The 18757-nt window shown below is 41.8% G+C and overlaps 1 protein-coding gene across 7 annotated transcripts in view; it reads right to left on the bottom strand.

The window, feature by feature from the left end:
* Positions 1-1898: 1898 nt before the first annotated feature.
* CFAP418 (cilia and flagella associated protein 418) overlaps positions 1899-18757 on the bottom strand; it is an 88802-nt gene continuing 71943 nt past the window's right edge. Inside the window, exons 2-9 of one of the 7 annotated variants that reach the window (XR_013926781.1) lie at positions 17841-17940; positions 15627-15697; positions 15072-15137; positions 14156-14251; positions 12081-12212; positions 6338-6547; positions 4630-4751; positions 3287-3418 (exon numbers count right to left, since the gene is read on the bottom strand). Coding sequence is in view for 3 of the 7 variants with exons in the window: in XM_080379470.1 (XP_080235596.1) it covers positions 3253-3418; positions 14156-14251; positions 15072-15137; positions 15627-15697; positions 17841-17940 (499 nt within the window). In the remaining 4 variants the exon portion in view is untranslated. The other 6 variants (XR_013926779.1, XR_013926780.1, XR_013926782.1 and 3 more) reach the window with 6 other exon arrangements.

Genomic DNA, 18757 nt, shown 5'->3' with positions numbered 1-18757 from the left:
TGTTTCCATTGAATTAATGCAATTCCATATTTAGAAAAGCTGCTGAGGTATGACTCTCTTAAACTAATTTTCTGAGGAGAGTATCAAAGTCTGGCTGACTGTTCTTATTTCTGGCTTCCTAACTCTGAGACAGAGCTGAAAGGGATGATGCAAAATCATCCCAGCTGGTTTGATGCAACCACCACGCTCTAAACCAAGCAAAGGCACTGTCACTTGTTCCCCAGCACATGTTAAACCAGTCCTAGTGGGAAGCTGTTCTAGAGACAGCTTGCCTTGCCCAGTTATAGGATGTTTTAGTGCTCAGACACATGATCAGTTTAGGGGAACACATCGGCCAAATGTCTTCGTGTTGCCTTTAATCAGTGGCAAAGGAAGATTTTCTTTTGGTGTGCAATTGCCTGTTGATAGCATTTGACTCAGGCCTTACCTTGTTGCAATTCTGGGAGATAGTTTTGAGAGCAGAAGCCCCCAGAAACTAGCAGGGGTGATGGTTGAATGGATATGTGTGTGCCAGCCCTGCTCATCCCACCAAGAAGTCATAAGCATGAAAGTCACTGCAACGAAACCACGGAGCTGCGTTAACAGCAGCAGCAGAGGAAAGCTGGCACGGGGACTGGTCTTCCCTTCACTGAAGGCTAATACTACTCCCTCGGTGGGCATCCCTTGCGGTAAGCCTGTTGCGGAGACGAGAGGGTTAAGTTTGTGCTGTTCGCCAGTTACAAGGCAGTTCTGAAAGGGCACAGTTTGTTGCAGGCCCTGTGCAGGCAGTAGCATTTTTACATCAATTTTCAAGTTGCAAAGCACACGGAGCCATTTGTTCCTCGGAGGTGTCTCTCAGACCAAAGCAAAGCCGGAGGATTTAACTTGAACAAATGGCATTTGTGTATGTGCTATTGGCTAAAATCAGATTTTAGCTCCCCAAGGAAAATCTGAAATAAATCCGTTGAAGGGCTGTTGGCGTGTGGCCTTGCCTCTGCTGGCATGGGAAGGAATGCATCCAGCGGGATGGACCAGTTGTGGCAGAATCGCTCGGGTTCACGGGGCCTGACCCCAGCTGAAGATCAGCTCTCTGTGACTCTGGTGCATGCCACGTTTTTTCCATGGTGCGTGCGGCAGAAGTGCCACACACTGTATTTTGAGCAGCGAGCTGAGAGGATTACTGACAAGAAGCAGCACTGCGCGGGGAACATTCCCCCACCGTGATGCAGAGGGATTTCGGTGTGTAACTCCTGTCGCAGCTGTGTGAGACACACAATAAACTGGGTTTGCATCAGTCCCCTAATGCTTCGCCCAGCTGCTGCCCCTGGAAAGCACCGCTCAGCTCTGCGGCCTGCGGGGTGAGAAGGGCCAGAGTGGAGCTGGGCCACCACCACTGGGTGCAGATGTGATGGGGTGGAGATACTGGGCCCCTCCTTTACCCCCCTGTGAGCCGCGGCTACCCTGAGAGCCAGTCTGGTCCTGCAGGGAGAAGAAATTCCTTCCAAGAAAACCGCTGCGCTCCTCAGTGAGTTTCCATATTTAAATGACGGTCTTGCAATTTCTCCAATACCAAGGCTCCATCAGTGACCAGGAGTGTTGCCTGATCCCTGCCCAGCCACCCGGCCGTTTCATCCTTTAATTCAGGTTAATGCTCCAAAGCAGCACAGTACTTATCCCCATTACACAACCGCGCTCAGGCTGTCCTGCTGGCAGGCATTTCAGTGCCTGCGTACCTTATTTTAGCATCAGCTCCTCTCAAAACTATTAAGTTCCTGACGCTGTTTGCATCATGTTGATTTACTTTATGAACCAAATGAAGCTAATTGCTCAAGAGTATAAGATGCAAAAATCTCTGGGTCACCACCACTTTTTATTTACACTGATTCAAAGCTTTGGCTGTAATTATTCTAATTCTTACATTCTTTATCTTTTTTTTTTTTTTGCTTTCCTCATCAGAGGTGTGATCTTTAATACTTTTTTTTAATGGCTAGCAGTTTATGGAGATATTTTAAAAGGTAGGCAATGCATGTAACTACTCATTGTCTGAATTCTCCAAACTTTTAAAGAAGTGCAGCCTGCCTCCTCCCTCTCCTCTTCCCCCACTCTCCAGCTGCTGACACCTGCCTGCCCCAGGCTCAGCACACTCACGGCTTGCAGCCCCAGATCCCTGCTACCTGTGTGGGATTTAGGGGAGGAGGAGGAGGTGTTCAAGGGCTTTCATTTCCCAGGCAGCATCCTCCATCTCCTCCTGCTTTCAAACCCATTGCTACTCTTTTGGCAGCAGCCACCAAGGAGCTCCTGCTGAGAGCCCCTTTTTTGCATTTAAGGCGCACGTCAGAAAAATGGAGCCCAGTAGCCGGCGAGAGGGGTTGGTGCTGTACCTTAAAACTTCGGGTATAATTAGCAGAGTGAGGGGAGCTCCTCAGGTGTGCTTTTCCAGTGAGCAGGCTCCTCAGTGCTCACCCACATCTACCCAGATGGCAGCAACTCTGAAGTTTTCCTGAAAACACCTTTGCATTTCAGGAAGAATTTGCCTCTGTGTTTCAAAAAACACAACAGCTGCTTCTGCCCCACTTGTAGCCTTGCTCTCAGACTTTTCTTTCCATCTGCAAACCCTTATTTTTTTTTCCCTCTCCCTGCAGTACAGCCTCCAGCACAGCAGATTTAAGGCTGCTGACAACAGACTTGCTTTTCCTAGTTACCCTTCTTGGGCCTCTTAGATGTGGCCTGTGACCTCCTGGGGCCCAAAGCTACACTAGGGACCGCAGCACAAGGCTGCATGTCCCGGAGCAGCAAGCTCTTTCTCCATCAGAAGTTTAGAAGGGTGGTTGTCAAATGCAATAGTTGAAATGGTTAGACTCATTGAGAAACTAAATTTGCTTGCTCAAAGTTTGCATTGCAAGCGTGGCCTGAGCTTTTTCCCAGGCCGCCCAGGCTGAGATAAGACTTTTTTCTGAAGGATGAATAAGCATAGTTTCAAGTCTGTCAAGAAAACAACAGCCTACAGGCAAGAAAAAAAGTGTGGGAAACAATGTTTTATTTTTAAATGGTTGAAGTGTGAATGTGCTTAGTTAAGGGAAGACTGTCAAAAATAGCACTAAGTGCTTAAATCCCACTGGTGTTAGCTTAGTGAAGTTCTCCCACGTACTTCTTTTCTTGGCTAAAACACAGCCCAAACCATCAGGCAGCAGCGAGAGGTGTTCCTCCTGTCCCTCCCGGGACCCACTGGACAGCCAGCGTGGAAACTCATGGTCTCTCTTTCTTGGATGTATACTATATCCAGCTCCCCTGCAGACTGGAGAGGGATTTCTGGTGGCAACCTGCACCAGGGTTCAGCCTGAGCTTCCAGCAGGGATAGTCCTGTCTTAGGGCAGAAGGCACTATCCGCTCCTCCGAGATGCCTTCCAGACCTGTGTTTGTGTCATTCATTCGAGCATGGCTGCAGAAAAACAGGAAAATATTTCATTTCAGACAAGTTAATGAACTCCCATTTTCAGCCCTTAGTCCTTTAAAAAACAGAACAGGAAACAAGAGTAACTTGCAACATCTGACACAAAAGGAAAGTAGCTGCTTTGTTCTTTTATGGCCTGTTACCCTGTCGAGCAATGATGTGAGAATGTGTTGGGACAAACCTGATGAGGTGCTCTCTGCCGTGAGGTGCCCATTAGGCTGTTTGTTTTTCCCCTATTTAAAGGTGTCATTTGCCTTAGGATGGATCCTGCAAATACCCAGGGTAACCACATGCCCTGTGCTGGCCGAGAACCCCGAGCAGTGAAGTGTTATTGCAAGGTCTGCAAAACAATTTGACATCTGGAAATTATCCACTTTACAAACATATTCTTCATAAAGAAGTAATGCTCTCCAGGTTTTAGGAGGGATTTCCAATATACCGTGGGGGGAAAAAATCTTGCAAAAAAAGAGTGACAAAGGATTTTAGCTTACACTAGCGACCCTGGTGTGAAGCACCTGGCTGGATACTCTGGGTGCTAAGACTGCTGACGACTGTGTCACTGTATCCCCCCTGCTCAGGAGAGCGGTGATGTGTGGTACTCACATTCAGCTGGCAGAACAGATGGACCCCAGTATCTTCTTGGCTTGACTTGTTTTAGGAATTCAAACCCAGAATATTCACTTTGCAATTCCCCAGGACAGATATATTTTATTGCTCTTCAGGACATGGGTAGACTCTTTTATACCACTCTCCTTTTTCATAGTTTAATTGTTTCCAGCCTTCCTCACTGGAATTGAACTAATATATATATCTAGCATGGAAAAAAACACCCATGAAAAGAGGTGTTTCAGACATATGTGGGAAGATGCAACTAGAAGACTGCTTTAAAGTGTTTCCAGGTCTCAGTCCTAGCTTGAATCAAATTTTGAGAAAATCTGAAATAATTTTGCAGTGTACTTTGGGGAAGATGGCAGAAATATGAGTCATCGTTTACAGAAAAATCAATGCAGAGGATGCTACAATTTTGCGTTAACTCTTCATTTCAGCCACCGAGGATCACGTATTGATTGAATGGTGCCTTGCTGTAGGATCAGGGCAGACAGATTTCCCAAGATATCCACAGAAATCAAAAGGAAACTTGGCGTCACATGTTAATGAGCAACCGATTACACTGCAAAGAATGTTTTGAAGCCACTTACCTTCCACTTGTAAACAAGATGCCTCACTGATTCAAAGCACATCATAAAACAATGTCACAGCAATTTTTATCTCTGAAGTGTTGGAGTCAGAGCTGTGCCAGCTCTGATATAAAACCTATCATCTAAAAATTAAACCAGATATTGCTGCGTGTTAAGTAAGGAAAGGCTTATGTTACTTTAGGGCTAATAAGACTAATAATAACTCACTATGGCAAGGTTTTTATTTTTAAAAGACACATCCTCCTACTTCAGCATGCGGATCAATCTCTTCCTGCAAGTGATGGTAGCCGTGGCTGAAGGAGACCATGATACCCCATGCTAAGCATTATTTTGGATAACTGGCCCCAGGATATAATCTCTTCGTAAACCCACCTGCATGTGCAAGATTGTAGCCTCATAACATAGATGTGAATGGTCTTCCCAGGAAGGGACAGTTAATTATCACAGTCTGCTGTAGCAATTTATGCACTTTTTCTTACCAGCATCCTGAGCAGCCCGCTCTGCCTAGATAAGGAATTTGATGCTAAATTCAACCTTCCTGTCTCTGGTAGCTGCTTCCCCCTTCCTGTGAATGCTGTTTACATCGGGGGAGTCAGGAGGGCTTCCCAGCACAGTCAGATTGCTGGCTATCCCAAAGCTTCTTTGCATTAGCTGGAAGATGCACGCTTACTGTATGCAGTTACTACCACGTATATTGCATTGCTTAGAGTAAGGCCATATTGCTTGCCTTTAAATACAGAGTGAGAAATTCTGCTTTATGAATATCCTACCACCATTCAAGAGCTAGTTAATACTTTTTTCCCCTCAGTAGACAACCACATTTTTAAATAGATGTATTTAAGGTACTTGGAGCTAGAATATTATGTGTTTGTTTGACCAGTATGAAAATGTCTTCCTCCTCTCTGCCTCCCAGTTCTTTACGATAAGCTCTGAGGTTGTAAGGGTTTCAGTTTCAATACATTCTCATGAAAAACTTTGATCATTTGCTTGTATTTGAATAACAGTTCTAAACCACTGGCTAAGAGGATGTTAGCAGCCCTGAATATCTTAGCTCTTGTACCCAAATATAATATCTGACTCTAATATATAAATATAATATCTATCTTAGTTCTTGTATCTTAAACCTATCACCAGGAAACAGGCTTCAAAATACTGCAGGAAACCCTGAAGGCCGTGGATGGCAGGGTGGATTCACCCCCATGTTCTGGGTCAGCTCCTGGAATTGCAATCCTAAAAGACTCTGAGCAAGGACACCTCCCACATGAAGTTTTGTCCTTGCTTTTGGCAAACCGTGGGCACTTGAATGTCTCCCTGCAGCCTGCTGGTTTTGTTTCCTTTACTTAGGTATTTTCTTCATTAGTTTAGAAGCAACCCCCCCCCCCGATAGCTTATTTCTTGCCTGAAAAAGTGTTTTCACAAATCTTTTCTATATGCAGCCTTTCACAGTGTGCTACTCAGCCTTGCTTGTTCCTGTCTTCTCTACTAAACTTTTTGTTCAACTATTTCTCCTGTTAGAAGGAAGGATGTAAGAAAAAATGAAGCGTGACAGAAATTGCTCACCTATGGTATAACTAGGCTAAATTTAGATGATATTCCCTGTTTTACCAGTGAAATAAGCAAACTCTAGTTTCATGGTGTAGATAGTTTGTGCTTCTAGGCAAAAGTACCTCATCTCTTCTACAGCAACAGACACAATTTCACCGGTTACCTGAGATCACGGTTACTTCCATCCACTAGAAATCAGCTTTGCATATTCACATTTACTGGATTCCAAAAGAACCAGAAGAGAGTTCAGTGAGACTTCACCAAAACCTTAGCCATGGCTCATGGCTGATGAACTGCAGGATGCAGGTCTTTGGATGTTTCTCATTGCCACTTCTCAGACTGCTCTGCAGCATCTCTGGTCTATGTTGCTTTCCTACATAGACAGAAACAATTTTTTGGTATTTCTAAATCTTGGCCTTTTACTATTTCCTTTTTAAGATCTGCCATCTTCTCCCACATTGGATGATGTGCTATGTAAATTTTGTATCGGACATTAGAAGATCCTAATGTATACAACCTCTACTTGCCAGAATTACTTAACAACATTTTCAGGACAATTAATTTGGGCAGGGTGAAAGGTAAATCCTGAGGCAACGTAGTTTTCCCACTGATGTGTATATAAACATACATACATACACCTACATACAAATGCACATTAGCTGACATCCAAAAAAGTTGATCTGCTTCAGTATTGGTCAAGGACCACTTGAGGATCGTTTGGATGAAGTCGCACAAAAATCAGCTGGAGTTGCCACAGATTTGGTAGCCACTAATAATCACATTCAGAGGAGAAAAATGCGAGCAGCCTCGGTTGGTTGAAGGTAAACCTTCATTATTCCAGAAAAATAAGTAAGTATGAGCGTCTGTCAGTGAAGCAGAAACCTGAACTGTAACGTTCAGTGGTGTTGCTCTGCCCTCTGCAGACTAGATTGTATAATCACATTTTACTGCAAATTTCATACTTTTAAAACACAACACAACAAAAGTTGTCAATATGAAATAAACATACACGGGTGCTACCTTCTACCGGTGCAAGTCGTAAATAAGGTAAGTCAGGAACAGTCTCGAGGCAGTGGGTGGTTCCTGTGTGTTCTCACCAAGTCCACATCACCCACTAAGTCTGGGAAGTAATTATTGCCTGAATAGTGCCAGTGCCTGGAGTCCAAATTTAAAATGGAGTATAGGAAATATTTATGTCTGTTACTGTAATGTATGCCATGCAGCATTTCTTCATTATGGAAAACAAAGATTTGTTCCAACTCCCATACACGGAGCAATTTCTTCCTGGTACGAAGAAGTTTTCTACAGCAAGATCCAGGGGACAGCAAATGCTTTGATTCCTTGACTATCTCCCTCTTTTAAGTGACCGGTATGATGCTAGTGATAACCCGCCTTCACTGATACACAAAGATACCAGCATCCAACTCTGCAAGAAGTTGAGCTATATGCCACCTTCCACAGCAGCTGGTTCCACCTTTTATCCTAGGTAAACATCCAAGAACTGTGGTAAACGCATTCACCTTTATGAGCTCTCTGTAATTTAACCGGCTCTCCTCATGTTATCTGGTAAAGAATGTTAAAGCTCATTTAATTCTCAGATATTTGCTGCATCCCCATTGATGTGAGAAAACACACGCAACAGTAATTATTGCTTCTTACGAGCTGGATGTTTCTGTACTAAGGGCATTTCATAATCCTTCTGATGGAGAAACCATGGCCCTACACCATTTTCATAAAGCTTCCCTTGGACAGGAACAACACAATAGAATTTACACAACACACAATTCAGATTTGTTCCAACTTTTTATTTTACTGAAGTGTTGACATTTCAAAAATAGTTTCCTCGAAGCACACATGCCAAGTCTCAGGCATCATATGTGGCCTTCACAAATAAGCAGCATCTGACACTCCTTGACTCCATCCCCCACAGGCTGGGCTGTCTGTGATTACTGGGTATCACACAACAGACAAAACTGGTCAGGTCTTGTGTAAAAAGAGCCTGGCAGGAAGAAAAATTTGCCTATGCAGCTCCCAACACAGGCCCTCTCCTATTGTGTGACTACCACATGTGCTGGTTACATGACCCAAAGACTCACATGTCAGGAAACAAGAGAAGTGAGCAGTCTTTCAACAAGTGACAGCTTCCAGTTCCTAGCACTTGCAGAATACCTTTGGTACAAAACTGAAATGGGTGCTCAGAAAAAAAATATCTTTATGCCATTTTATACACTGCATAGCTTGCAATATGTAATGCTATCATGCTTCTGTAAGTTCAATTTTATGGCAGGGCAAGATCCTTAATATTTACTCTTCTGAGCTATATTCAGCATCTGGGTTGGACACACTCCATAGCTTGCAGGTAAAAAAAGTGAGATATAGCCAGAACAGCACATTAAAATTTGATAAAGAAAAGCTATAAAAATGTACGATGTAGATCTGGACTGGATTCCTATCCAGAAGTACTGCAGGAACACAGATTTAGAAAAGTTTGAGATTAAACCACTGACTACATTTCCAAGTGAATGCTTTTGTGTGGATTCTTGTTTTGTCATCCTTCATTGCTTTGTCTTTGTTGAGGGATCTGCTGCAGGCTAGAAAATTTGCAAGCGTATCAGCTAACCAAAATCAAAGTCTCAGTTTTTTCACCTTGCCCATTTCACAAACAGAAATGGTATTATTACTTCCAAGGCAAAAAACTGGAGGAAAACAATGGTCACATTTATACTTAGCAAAACTGTTCTCCAGTACTTCCGTTTGACAACAGCTGAATGGCATTCTTAAACAAAATTCTTTACATAATCCCTGCTGTCTAACTGACACGGAAATATCACTTAGGGTCTGGACTACATCTTAAAAACCTTGTGCAATCTTAAAATAACTTCATCAAATGAACATTCAAGCTCTAATTTTACCTTACTTTCTTTTCATTTGAGAACTCTGGAGGGGTTTGTAACATGTAACTGAAGAAAGCAAAGGAAGAGAAATCAAATACTTAATACCACTCCTTTTTCTAACAAAATAATTGTATTTCATGACATAGTAATTATTCTCAGATCTAGAAATATGCTAAATGCTGTAATGAAAACCAATATAATAAACACTATTTCTGCACCTCTTTAAAATTTCACTTGGACAAAGAGCCACCACATCCCACCATTCTGACCAAGGCCAGAAACAAGTAATGACACTTGAATTAACATAATGATTTCATAACATAACAACAGGGGAAGGCTCAGGTTTCCACATAGGTTTACCAATAAAGATTATCTTCTAACACTTTCAGAGCTTAGGGTGCAGTCTTAATGGTGTTAGTGATACAATCACCTCACAACAATCTCTGCCCAGAAAGGGAACTCTCTTTCTACAACTCTTCAGGCTAACAGAAGACTGAGGGACAAGCTGACCTAGGAGAAATGCTGACTAACGTTGTCAATAGATACTGGTGTTAAACCTTTTTACTCCTCCTATACTCTAAGTCCTTGTGTCTCAATTCCTTCCTAGCCTCTACTTTTCAAGTGCTGCAGGCTGTCTTCTTGTCATAAGAATCACTAGAATGGATGTCTTGAACATTTGTTTCTGCACCATTTGCTCCACACACTTGTAGCGCAAACTGTTCAAAGAGCGTGACAATTTCTGTTGGTTTGTTTAAAACAGGGTACAGGAGACATGCTTCTTTTCCAACTCATGTAAGACTTGGTCTCATGAACTGAGATGGGTGTTAGGATTCTCTTCACCTGCTGCTCACAAGTTGCAAACCCAACTCATTCTTGCAAGCTCACTGTGGGACAAGGTCCAGTGCAAATCCAGGCCAAAAGAGGGTCCTGTGGGGCTACTTGGTCACCAGCTTCAAATGGCCTTGGAATAGGCAGGCCAAGGCAACTCAGCACTTTTTGAAATCCATTCTTCTTCAGGAAGAGGAATGGAAAGTAGGTTTCTTCTCTAGAGCTTGTTAATAAATTATACTACTGCTGGGTTGTTCTTCTGTTACCATTAGCATGGATCTCTGGGAATGGAAATTGCTCAGGCCCACCTGAAGAAAACCCAAGAACACTTACTGCTTACAGTCCACACAGGGGCTTTCTCTTCACAAAGGACAGAAAGGCAAGCAGACTTCTTCAAGGAGCTGATGGAGCATTAATCAACTGGTCTCTGGGTCTCTCTATCTTCTGAACCTGCAGTTTTAGACTCTAGCAGTTGCAACTTCAGCCTGAAACACCAATTGCATTGAAACCAATACGTGACCCTAAATACGTCTACAACCTTATGCCAAGCAGTACCTCTCCGAAGCCAGCTCACCTCTGAACCTACTAGCAAGGCTCCGTGTGGCACTGGAACATGCACTCTAGAGCACCGAAGAAGCACTGTACAACGTAGACACTGCCAGGCCTTCAGGAACACTGCTGGTCCTCTACAGGTTCAAAAAAACTCCCCCAAACCAACTCACGTAGGGAGAAGGTGAGCAAGATGCAGAGTACATTATGCCTCCGGTCACTACTGGTATCTTTCAGAGTACAGACAAAGCAACAGATTTGAGGGATGACCTCTATGGGAAAGACCATGCAATTGTTTTGGAAAAGCTCAGATAAAGGGCAAATGTACAGATTAGGGCCATGAGCAAAACTTTTTTTAAAAAAGATAAAAATTAAATGCTCTGTATAGCTAGAATTGCACTAAGTAATTAATTTTGAATTTATCTGGACAGTATCACATACTGCATAGCAAAGATACTGACAGACTTCCCATCTTGAGACACTTTTCAATCTAGTAATTGCCAGGACTGGTAATCCGTTCCTTCCTCTCTGCTCACCCCAAACTCAAATCAATCTCCTGTGTTATTTATACATAATGAAAAGAATGAGCTCATAAACTATAGTGACATTAACTGTAATCAAGACAATTCACCAAGTAACATGATACGGGAAGTAGTTTCGCGACGTTACTGGGGGAAGGGAGTATGCTGAAACAGGCAGTTATACTTTCTGAATATGTAGCACTTTGAAAGTGAAGCTGAAGTGAAAACTAAGTGAAACTGAAAAAAATCCAAACTTGAATGTCAATGGGGATAGATACTTTCTCACTCTTAAAAGCCTGAGCCTTTTTTCCCTTGAACATATTGATAGAAGGGTCATATACTCTTCAGAATCTCTTTAAAATTGCACAGTATTTAACAATTGCAGAACTTGTTCACCTCTTGCAGCGAAGGCTGAAAAGAAGTCCAAGAAATTCACTGTGGTATAGAAGTCCTTAGTCAGCAGAAGGTGCTTTAAAGAAAGCAGTAGGAACTGGAAGGAAATTTCCAGCACCAGTTTTCCAGTTTTTGGCTACTGGTGGGTAAAAGAAAGTAAAGTTTTGGGGTGTGCTGAAACCTTCGAGGTGAGAGCTGATCTTGCAGTAATTTTTTAAGACATCTACAACCACTTTCTCATTAACAACTATGAGAAAAGCAGAACAGCAGTATTAATTTCTGTGCAGAAATTCATACGCTTTTGTGTCATGGCTGCATCCCAATTCACCATTTTGAATCCAAGATTCTGCAGACAAGGGAAATAAAGCTCTCTGCTAGATATGAGAACAGTCTCAGCGGGCTTTGCCCCATGCCTATTCCTCTTCCTTTCTTTAACACTGTTGAGTATGAGCTTTAGCCTCATTTAACCTCATTTAGCTTCCACAAAGCCTCCAAACTGGTTGTTTCTTCTAATAATTCAACTCCCACATTGCTTGCAAGACAGTTAAATTGAAAAAAAAAAATTCAGGTTGAAATCTGGGTGTTATAATCTATTTCTAGATGTAAGTATTCAGGTTCTCAGAAAACTGTGTGGGAAACAAATTGAGTTTGTGACCTGTTCCTACACAAGCAGGTACCATACACAAAGTGACTTCATTCTGCATGTTTACCACAAACCCACCGAAGCTGCTGGTCTGTTCGGAGGTCAGTTAATTCATCAATGGACCTCCAACTGCACTGACAAGCATATGCTCGTGCTCCTTTCTTCTTTATCATCTTCGCTCTTAGTTTACTGAGCTCAGGCATGTTATTCCTGCCAACCAAGTGAATTCAGTTTAGGATCATGCTTTTTTTTTTTTTTAAAAGAAAAAATATTCATGGGGCCATTTCAATTCAGAAATGTTCTTAAGAACACTTCTAGTACCACTGTCATGAATGAATTTAGGGATACGTTTAAATTCTGTTTTGGACACAATCCTTTCCTGAGAGCAGCCTCTGTGCAGAGTTTCCTGTATTCTCAGATCAACTGGAGATTGATTGATGTTTTTGTAAGCAATGTTCTCTGTCACGTTCAGTAACCCTGTGTCAGCCTCCAGAGAAAGAGTTGGGAACAAAATCAGGTAGTGTTAATTCTTGTGTTAAGAAGCTAGTACAAAATGTATTTATTCTATCAAACTTACTGTAAAACTCCCTATGCAGAATGGGTACGACTACAAAGTTGAACTTTTCATCAGGAACTGTTACTCAGGATGGTTGTTAAAGTGACTGAAATGAAATGGCCATAAGAGGTAACAATGTACGCCAAACCACAAATAATTCCTGTGCAGGCATCACCACAACAAATTAAAAACCAGCAAGGCTATTACAAAACCAAGTTGTTTCCAAAACCAAGTGAAAATTTATCATTTTAACTATCCCTGCTCTCATGACCTCCTGCTGGCCATTAATTTCTGGCTACTGGATTGCTCAAAAACAACATTAGCAAGTCCAGCTAAATAAAGAAAACCCAAAACAAACACTAAAGGAAGAATTTTTAGAAAAAGAGATCATACACCTATTAATGGAAGGCAAAATTTTAATCTTCAAGTTTGCTTTTTAAAATTCAGGTTAGACAAAATAAATAGCTAAATATCTTGCTAAAGATTAAAGATTTTAATCAATGTTACAAGTATCTCATACTAATGCTTTTCATGTCTTTTAAATGATTTCAAGACCTTAGAAGCAGAATAGTTTACACTTCAAGTAAATGAAATAATCTTATTTCTATTTAACCTTCCAGCTACCAAACTCATCTCAGGAGGCCAGGGCAGCATGGTGTTTTTAATGCTGCTTTAAATAATGGGAAAATAAGATTTGCATTCAAAGAGAGATACAGATTTCAAAACTGGAAGGAAAATACAGGAAAAACCTAACATGTAATACAAGAAAAAGAATGGAAAAGGAGATCATGTATTCATTATATGCTCCAGTTGTCACATCCCTGGTGGCCAAGCACATACTCTGAACACATCCACTACCTCCATCAGTTAACGGGTACATACAGAGACTTCACTAAAATAAGAGGAATCCAAATTTGATGTCTGTATTAGCAGCATGCCTACTACACTATCCTTCACTAAGTCTTGGCATTAGATAGAGTTTTAGAGAAACTGGAAATAAGAATTCCTTAATTTTAAGTCTTCAAAAAACTCTGAAATAATTAAAGTCAAAGATATCACAACATAAGAAGAAAACAAAAATCCCACCCCTCCATTTAATCAAACTTTGTTTCAAAAAGAAGTCTGTTAAGAAATCAAACTATTTGATCTTCTCTGACCATGACAGCATAATACTTGATACTAGAAAAAAGAAAATCTGAAACAATCACAGTCTGTATGACTGAAGGTATGGTGAGAAGCACATGCTGAACAGTCTGCATTCATTTTGCAGGCATCCTGCTATGGCACACCAGAGGCCAACCCACCACACGGATTTTCTGCTTATTTCAGCAGTAAAGTTGCCTTTTGATCCATGAAACTTGAAATCTTTTTAAAAGCAGAGAGAGAGAGAGATGGGGGAAGAAATGGAAAGGCATGAAAACAGATTAAGGGAGATGTTGCATCCCTTACCCTGCAGACTTACCCACCTATCCCCGAACAGGTTGCACACATGCTCCTTTTTAGCACTGGAGTGCTCAGGACTTTTCATCTTTCCCATTCCTATCAAGCCCCAAAGCACTGCAACACAATACTAATACCAAACCCACCTCAGACATACCTGAAAAAAAGATAATCACAGGACTGATCCCAGATGTAGTCATTGAAAAGTGACACACGGAAGTCACAAGCAGTACAACGTAGCTGATCACATGTCCTGGTCAAAAAAGAACAGAAAGCTCCATGAGCTTATTACAATCAGAGAAGCTACACAGATCATAACTCTTTTGAAGTACAGTGCTCACTCAGAAATACTAGAAGCAAGGTTACCCTGTAATTTTAACTTTTTTCACATCTCTGGCACATTCACTATGGTATGTGTTTTAACTATATGACCATGGATTATTTTTGCAGGTTCCTAGCCTCACCGAACCCCTAAAATAAAGTGATATTGCCTTGATATATTCTCTCTGGTCCTACTCACTGCTATGGCACCTGACCAGCATCCATCAAAGTACATACATCAAGTACTTACTACAAAAAATGGCACATGGAAATGCAATAACGTTCTATAGGATGTTGGCGATAAATCTTTAAAGTACCTCTCCTACAAAGTTCAGCTGCAGTTGCAAAGCACTCTGGCTATTTTCAGTTCACGGTCTGGGATGATTTAAAGCAGCCCACTGATTTAAGTCACATACTCAGCATCACATAGGAAGGCTGAAGAGAGGCAGGGAAAAGTGACAATACTCTACAGCAGTAACTTCCTTAACTACTTGTTAGTGATTTTTGGAGTCTCATGGCTCACTTGCACACATTTTTCAACTCTTCAAGCAAACAAAAATTCTAGTGGTCAACAACACAGGACTGGAAGGGGCCAGCTGACTCCAACTGCAGTTACAGGTAGCCACGTGTTTAGGTGAATATAAGGCTGTCCTATCCAGTCCAAACGCAGAACTCTGTACCACCACAAAACATGGCTGTGAATAAAAATAATGACAAAACAATTAGAACATTTTTTTTTTCATGTTTCCTACCTTTTTGAAATATTTGTTCCTATGCCATATGGTGAAGAGCTTCCACCCAGGTACACTGGACAGCATCTATATGGATTTTGTTTAAAATATTAAATTACAGCAATGCTCCTCCTAGTTTAACAGCATGGTGTTTCTGAAATAGTGTTTATTAAATACAAGCAAAGCATCCAAATGCTTACAAACTACAGAATTTTAGAACTTCCATTACCAAGGTGTTCCAAGAAAAATTATATGACAGCCACTCTCTATCCCAAATATACATGGGAATATATATTGCAGCATTTGATAAATGTGTATGTCCATAAGGCAAAGGAAGCTGCTGTTCAGTAACTCGAATAATGAATAAATATATAATACACAATTTTGACCACATGAAAGCACATTAGTAATTCTTCAAAATTGTCTATCTTTGGGTTTTTTTAAAAGAATGCTTCTCTAAATATTCAGTTTCTTTCCCATTTAATGTCAACACAGATTAAACAATAGCAATATTATTAGGCTGACAACAAGCTATAATCAAGCTATGTTCAGCTAGCCAAAACATTTTTCACTTACCTTTTCCTATGAGACTGTACAACAGCACTGTTTGTTTCAGGTGTAAGACTTGCAGAGTTAGACTTCAATTTCTATTTAAAAAGCAGCCAAAGAATAAAGCAGCATTACAGCAAGGTAACATTATTCTGTTTTACTTAATAAGCAGGAGCCAGAAAATCTTGGTCACAGAAAAAGGGGACTAAGAATTTGGGATTATTCAAATTATCAGATAAAGTTTTGAGAAGTTTCTGTCATTTCTTTGAATTCTAGAATACTGGAATTCTAGATCCTAAATGGGAAGTCCTAGGCATACAAGATGATAAAATTGTACAAATTTACTGACAATTCTCTCTCACTCAGACATACATATTGTGACATACAAGTGGGTTTTTGTTGGTTCAGGTTTAGTCACTCTGTAAGAGATCAAAGCTAAACAAAGCAAAACCAACGCCACTCATGAAAATAAGAGAATCTGTACAGGGGGTTACGAAGTATAAATATCATCATTTTCTACTGATGATACCTAAATGAATATCTATTTTCAATGTCTTCTATCACTCTGTCTTGACAATGTACATTTGTGGCTTCATCTCCATCTCCTGCTGTCAAACAAGAGAAGTCATTTGCACATGATACAAAACAGGGAGCAGTGGTTTGTATGCCAGGTGACTGTGCTGCCATTCAGAGAGACCTCAACAGACTGCAGAAATGGGCTGAGAGGAATCTCCGGAAGTTAAGTCCAGGGGCAATGCAAACTCCTGCCCCTGGGGAGGAATAACCCTTATGCACCAGAACACACCGAGGGTTGACCAGTTGGAAAGCAGCTTCGCAGAGAAGGCCGTGGGAAATCTGGTCAACGGTAAGTTGACAATCAGCAAGTGGTGGCACAGAAGGCTAACAGCATCCTGGACTACATCAGGAGGGACATTGCCAGCAGGTTGAGGGAGGTGATCCTTCCTCTCTACTCACCACTGGTGAGACAGAATCACAGCATCACTTTGGTTGGAAGGGCCTCTTGAGATTGTCAAGGCCACCTCCCGGCAGGGTCACCTTCAGAAGCTTGGCCAGGACTGTGTCCAGTTCGGTTTTGAAAATCTCCACAGACAGAATCCCCAGCCTCTCTGGGCAGGCTGTCCCAGTGTTTGACCACTCTCACAGTAAAAAAGTGTTTTCTTGTGTACAGATGGAATTTAATGTATTTCATTTTGCGTCCATTGCCTCTTGTCCTGTCACTGGGCACTACAGAAGAGAATCTGGACCCTTCTTTATGCCACCCATCAGGTATTTACACACACTGATAAGATCCCCCCAGAGCCTTCTCTTCTCCAGGCTGAACAGTCCTAGGTCTCTCAGCCTCTCCTCAAATGAAAGATACTCCAGTCTCTTAATCATCGCCATGGCCCTTTGCTCGAGGCTTTCCAGTAGCTCCATCTCTCTCTTGTGCTGGGGAACCCAGAACCGGACACAGTATTCCAGACATGGCCTCATAGACACGTCTCGAGTGCTGTGCTCAGTACAAAAAGAGACATGAACATAATGGAGTGGGTCCAGGAAAGGACCATGAAGGTGATTAAGGACTTAGACCATCTGACGTACAGGTACAGGCTAAGACAGCTGGAATTGTTTAGCCTGGAAATGACAAGGGTCAGGAGAATCTTGGCAATGTATGAAAATAGATGATGGCGAAGAATAAAGACGTAGCCAGACGCTTCTCAGTGGGGCCCACTGACAGGAGGAGAGACAATGGGCACAAACTGAAATACAAGAAATTCCAGTTAAACATATGAAAAAATTTTACTTCTTGTGAGCGTGGTCGAACATGGAACAGGTTACTTAGGCTGTAGAGTATCCATCCTTGGAGATACCCAAAAGCCTTATGGACATGGTCCTGGGCAATTGGCTCCAGGTGGCCCTGCTTGAGCAGGTGGTTGGACCAGATGACCTCCAAGAGGTCCCTCTTCCAACCTCAGCCATTCTGTGACATTTGACACTATGCTCTATCTTGAACTAGCACTTCTTTCAATTGCCTGTTACTGCCTGAGTAAGACCATCTCTTTGCACCCCTCCTATTCCTCACTACAGGACTGTCACATTTTCCCTTTCTGCTTTATTTTCCTAGTTCATCCTACAGCTTCTTTTAGTTAATTTTTTGTTTTAAAACAGTTTTAGTTTACGATGCTTTTCTTTCCATTGCTGAACCTCATCTGTTGTGCATTTCTCCAAACTCCCACTCACCAGAGGTGTTTTGATAAAGCTGCTGTCATTACAGATTTCATCAATAATGTTATCTATATCTTCTTCACTGCTGCCAGCACTCATTAACAGTTTAGCTGACCTGAAAAACAAAGAAATCAGCCTTCATTTAGTAGCATGACCAGAGCAGTTCTAAGAATTGTAAGGTAAAACATAAAATTTAGTTAAAATTTAGTTAAAATTAGCCTTTTTCCTCTAATATTTCTGTAGTATTTAAGGTAGGCCACCCAAATCATGTCTGGGCAGATGTAAACTGCAGCATGATGCCTTTCAGTCCCTGTTGAAGTCTCCCATCACAGGTGTTACTTTTACTTGCTTCTTTAATTTCCAGCCACTTCCAACCCTGAATGAAACTAAGACAATATAACCCGTGCTGTACTCACTGAGCAATAAATTGGACAGCCCTGTTTTTTCACATTAATCTTCAGCAGCAGGAATATGAAAAGGCCAGAGGGCTATACAACTGCAGGGGTTCTGAAGGAATTGCTGCCAAACTGTATCCATTTAGAGAGATCACCAGCACTTCTCTTTCACTCAAGTGAGGAGTCTTGTCACTCAAATCTGCTCTTTGCTAGCTCTTTGTCAAAGAAAGGGAGGCCTACAGTACTGCTGCGTCAACCAGTCAAGAGCAAATCTACTCCCGAGAAAGAAGAAAACTCTGATTTTTTGAAATACTGTAATTAGATTGACTAAATTCAAGTGCTCATCTAACCATTATGCAAACAACAGGGCAGTCCAGTCCAGTGGGCTTGTTGGTCTTGCATTAAGTCATTTGGCTCTTCAGGATCCTTGCCTGGGACTCTGAAATGTCTGTCGGGTAAGCTCTCAGCAGCCCACCTGTGGAGACATCTGGCCAAGCCCCCACGGTCCACAGACCTTCCAGCCGGAGCCTGAGGTGC

The sequence above is a fragment of the Falco punctatus genome (genome assembly GCF_963210335.1).
Source record: "Falco punctatus genome assembly, chromosome: 3".
NCBI lineage: Eukaryota > Metazoa > Chordata > Aves > Falconiformes > Falconidae > Falco > Falco punctatus.
Note: the sequence above shows the minus strand (reverse complement) of the source record. Positions and strands in the feature narration are given on the sequence as shown.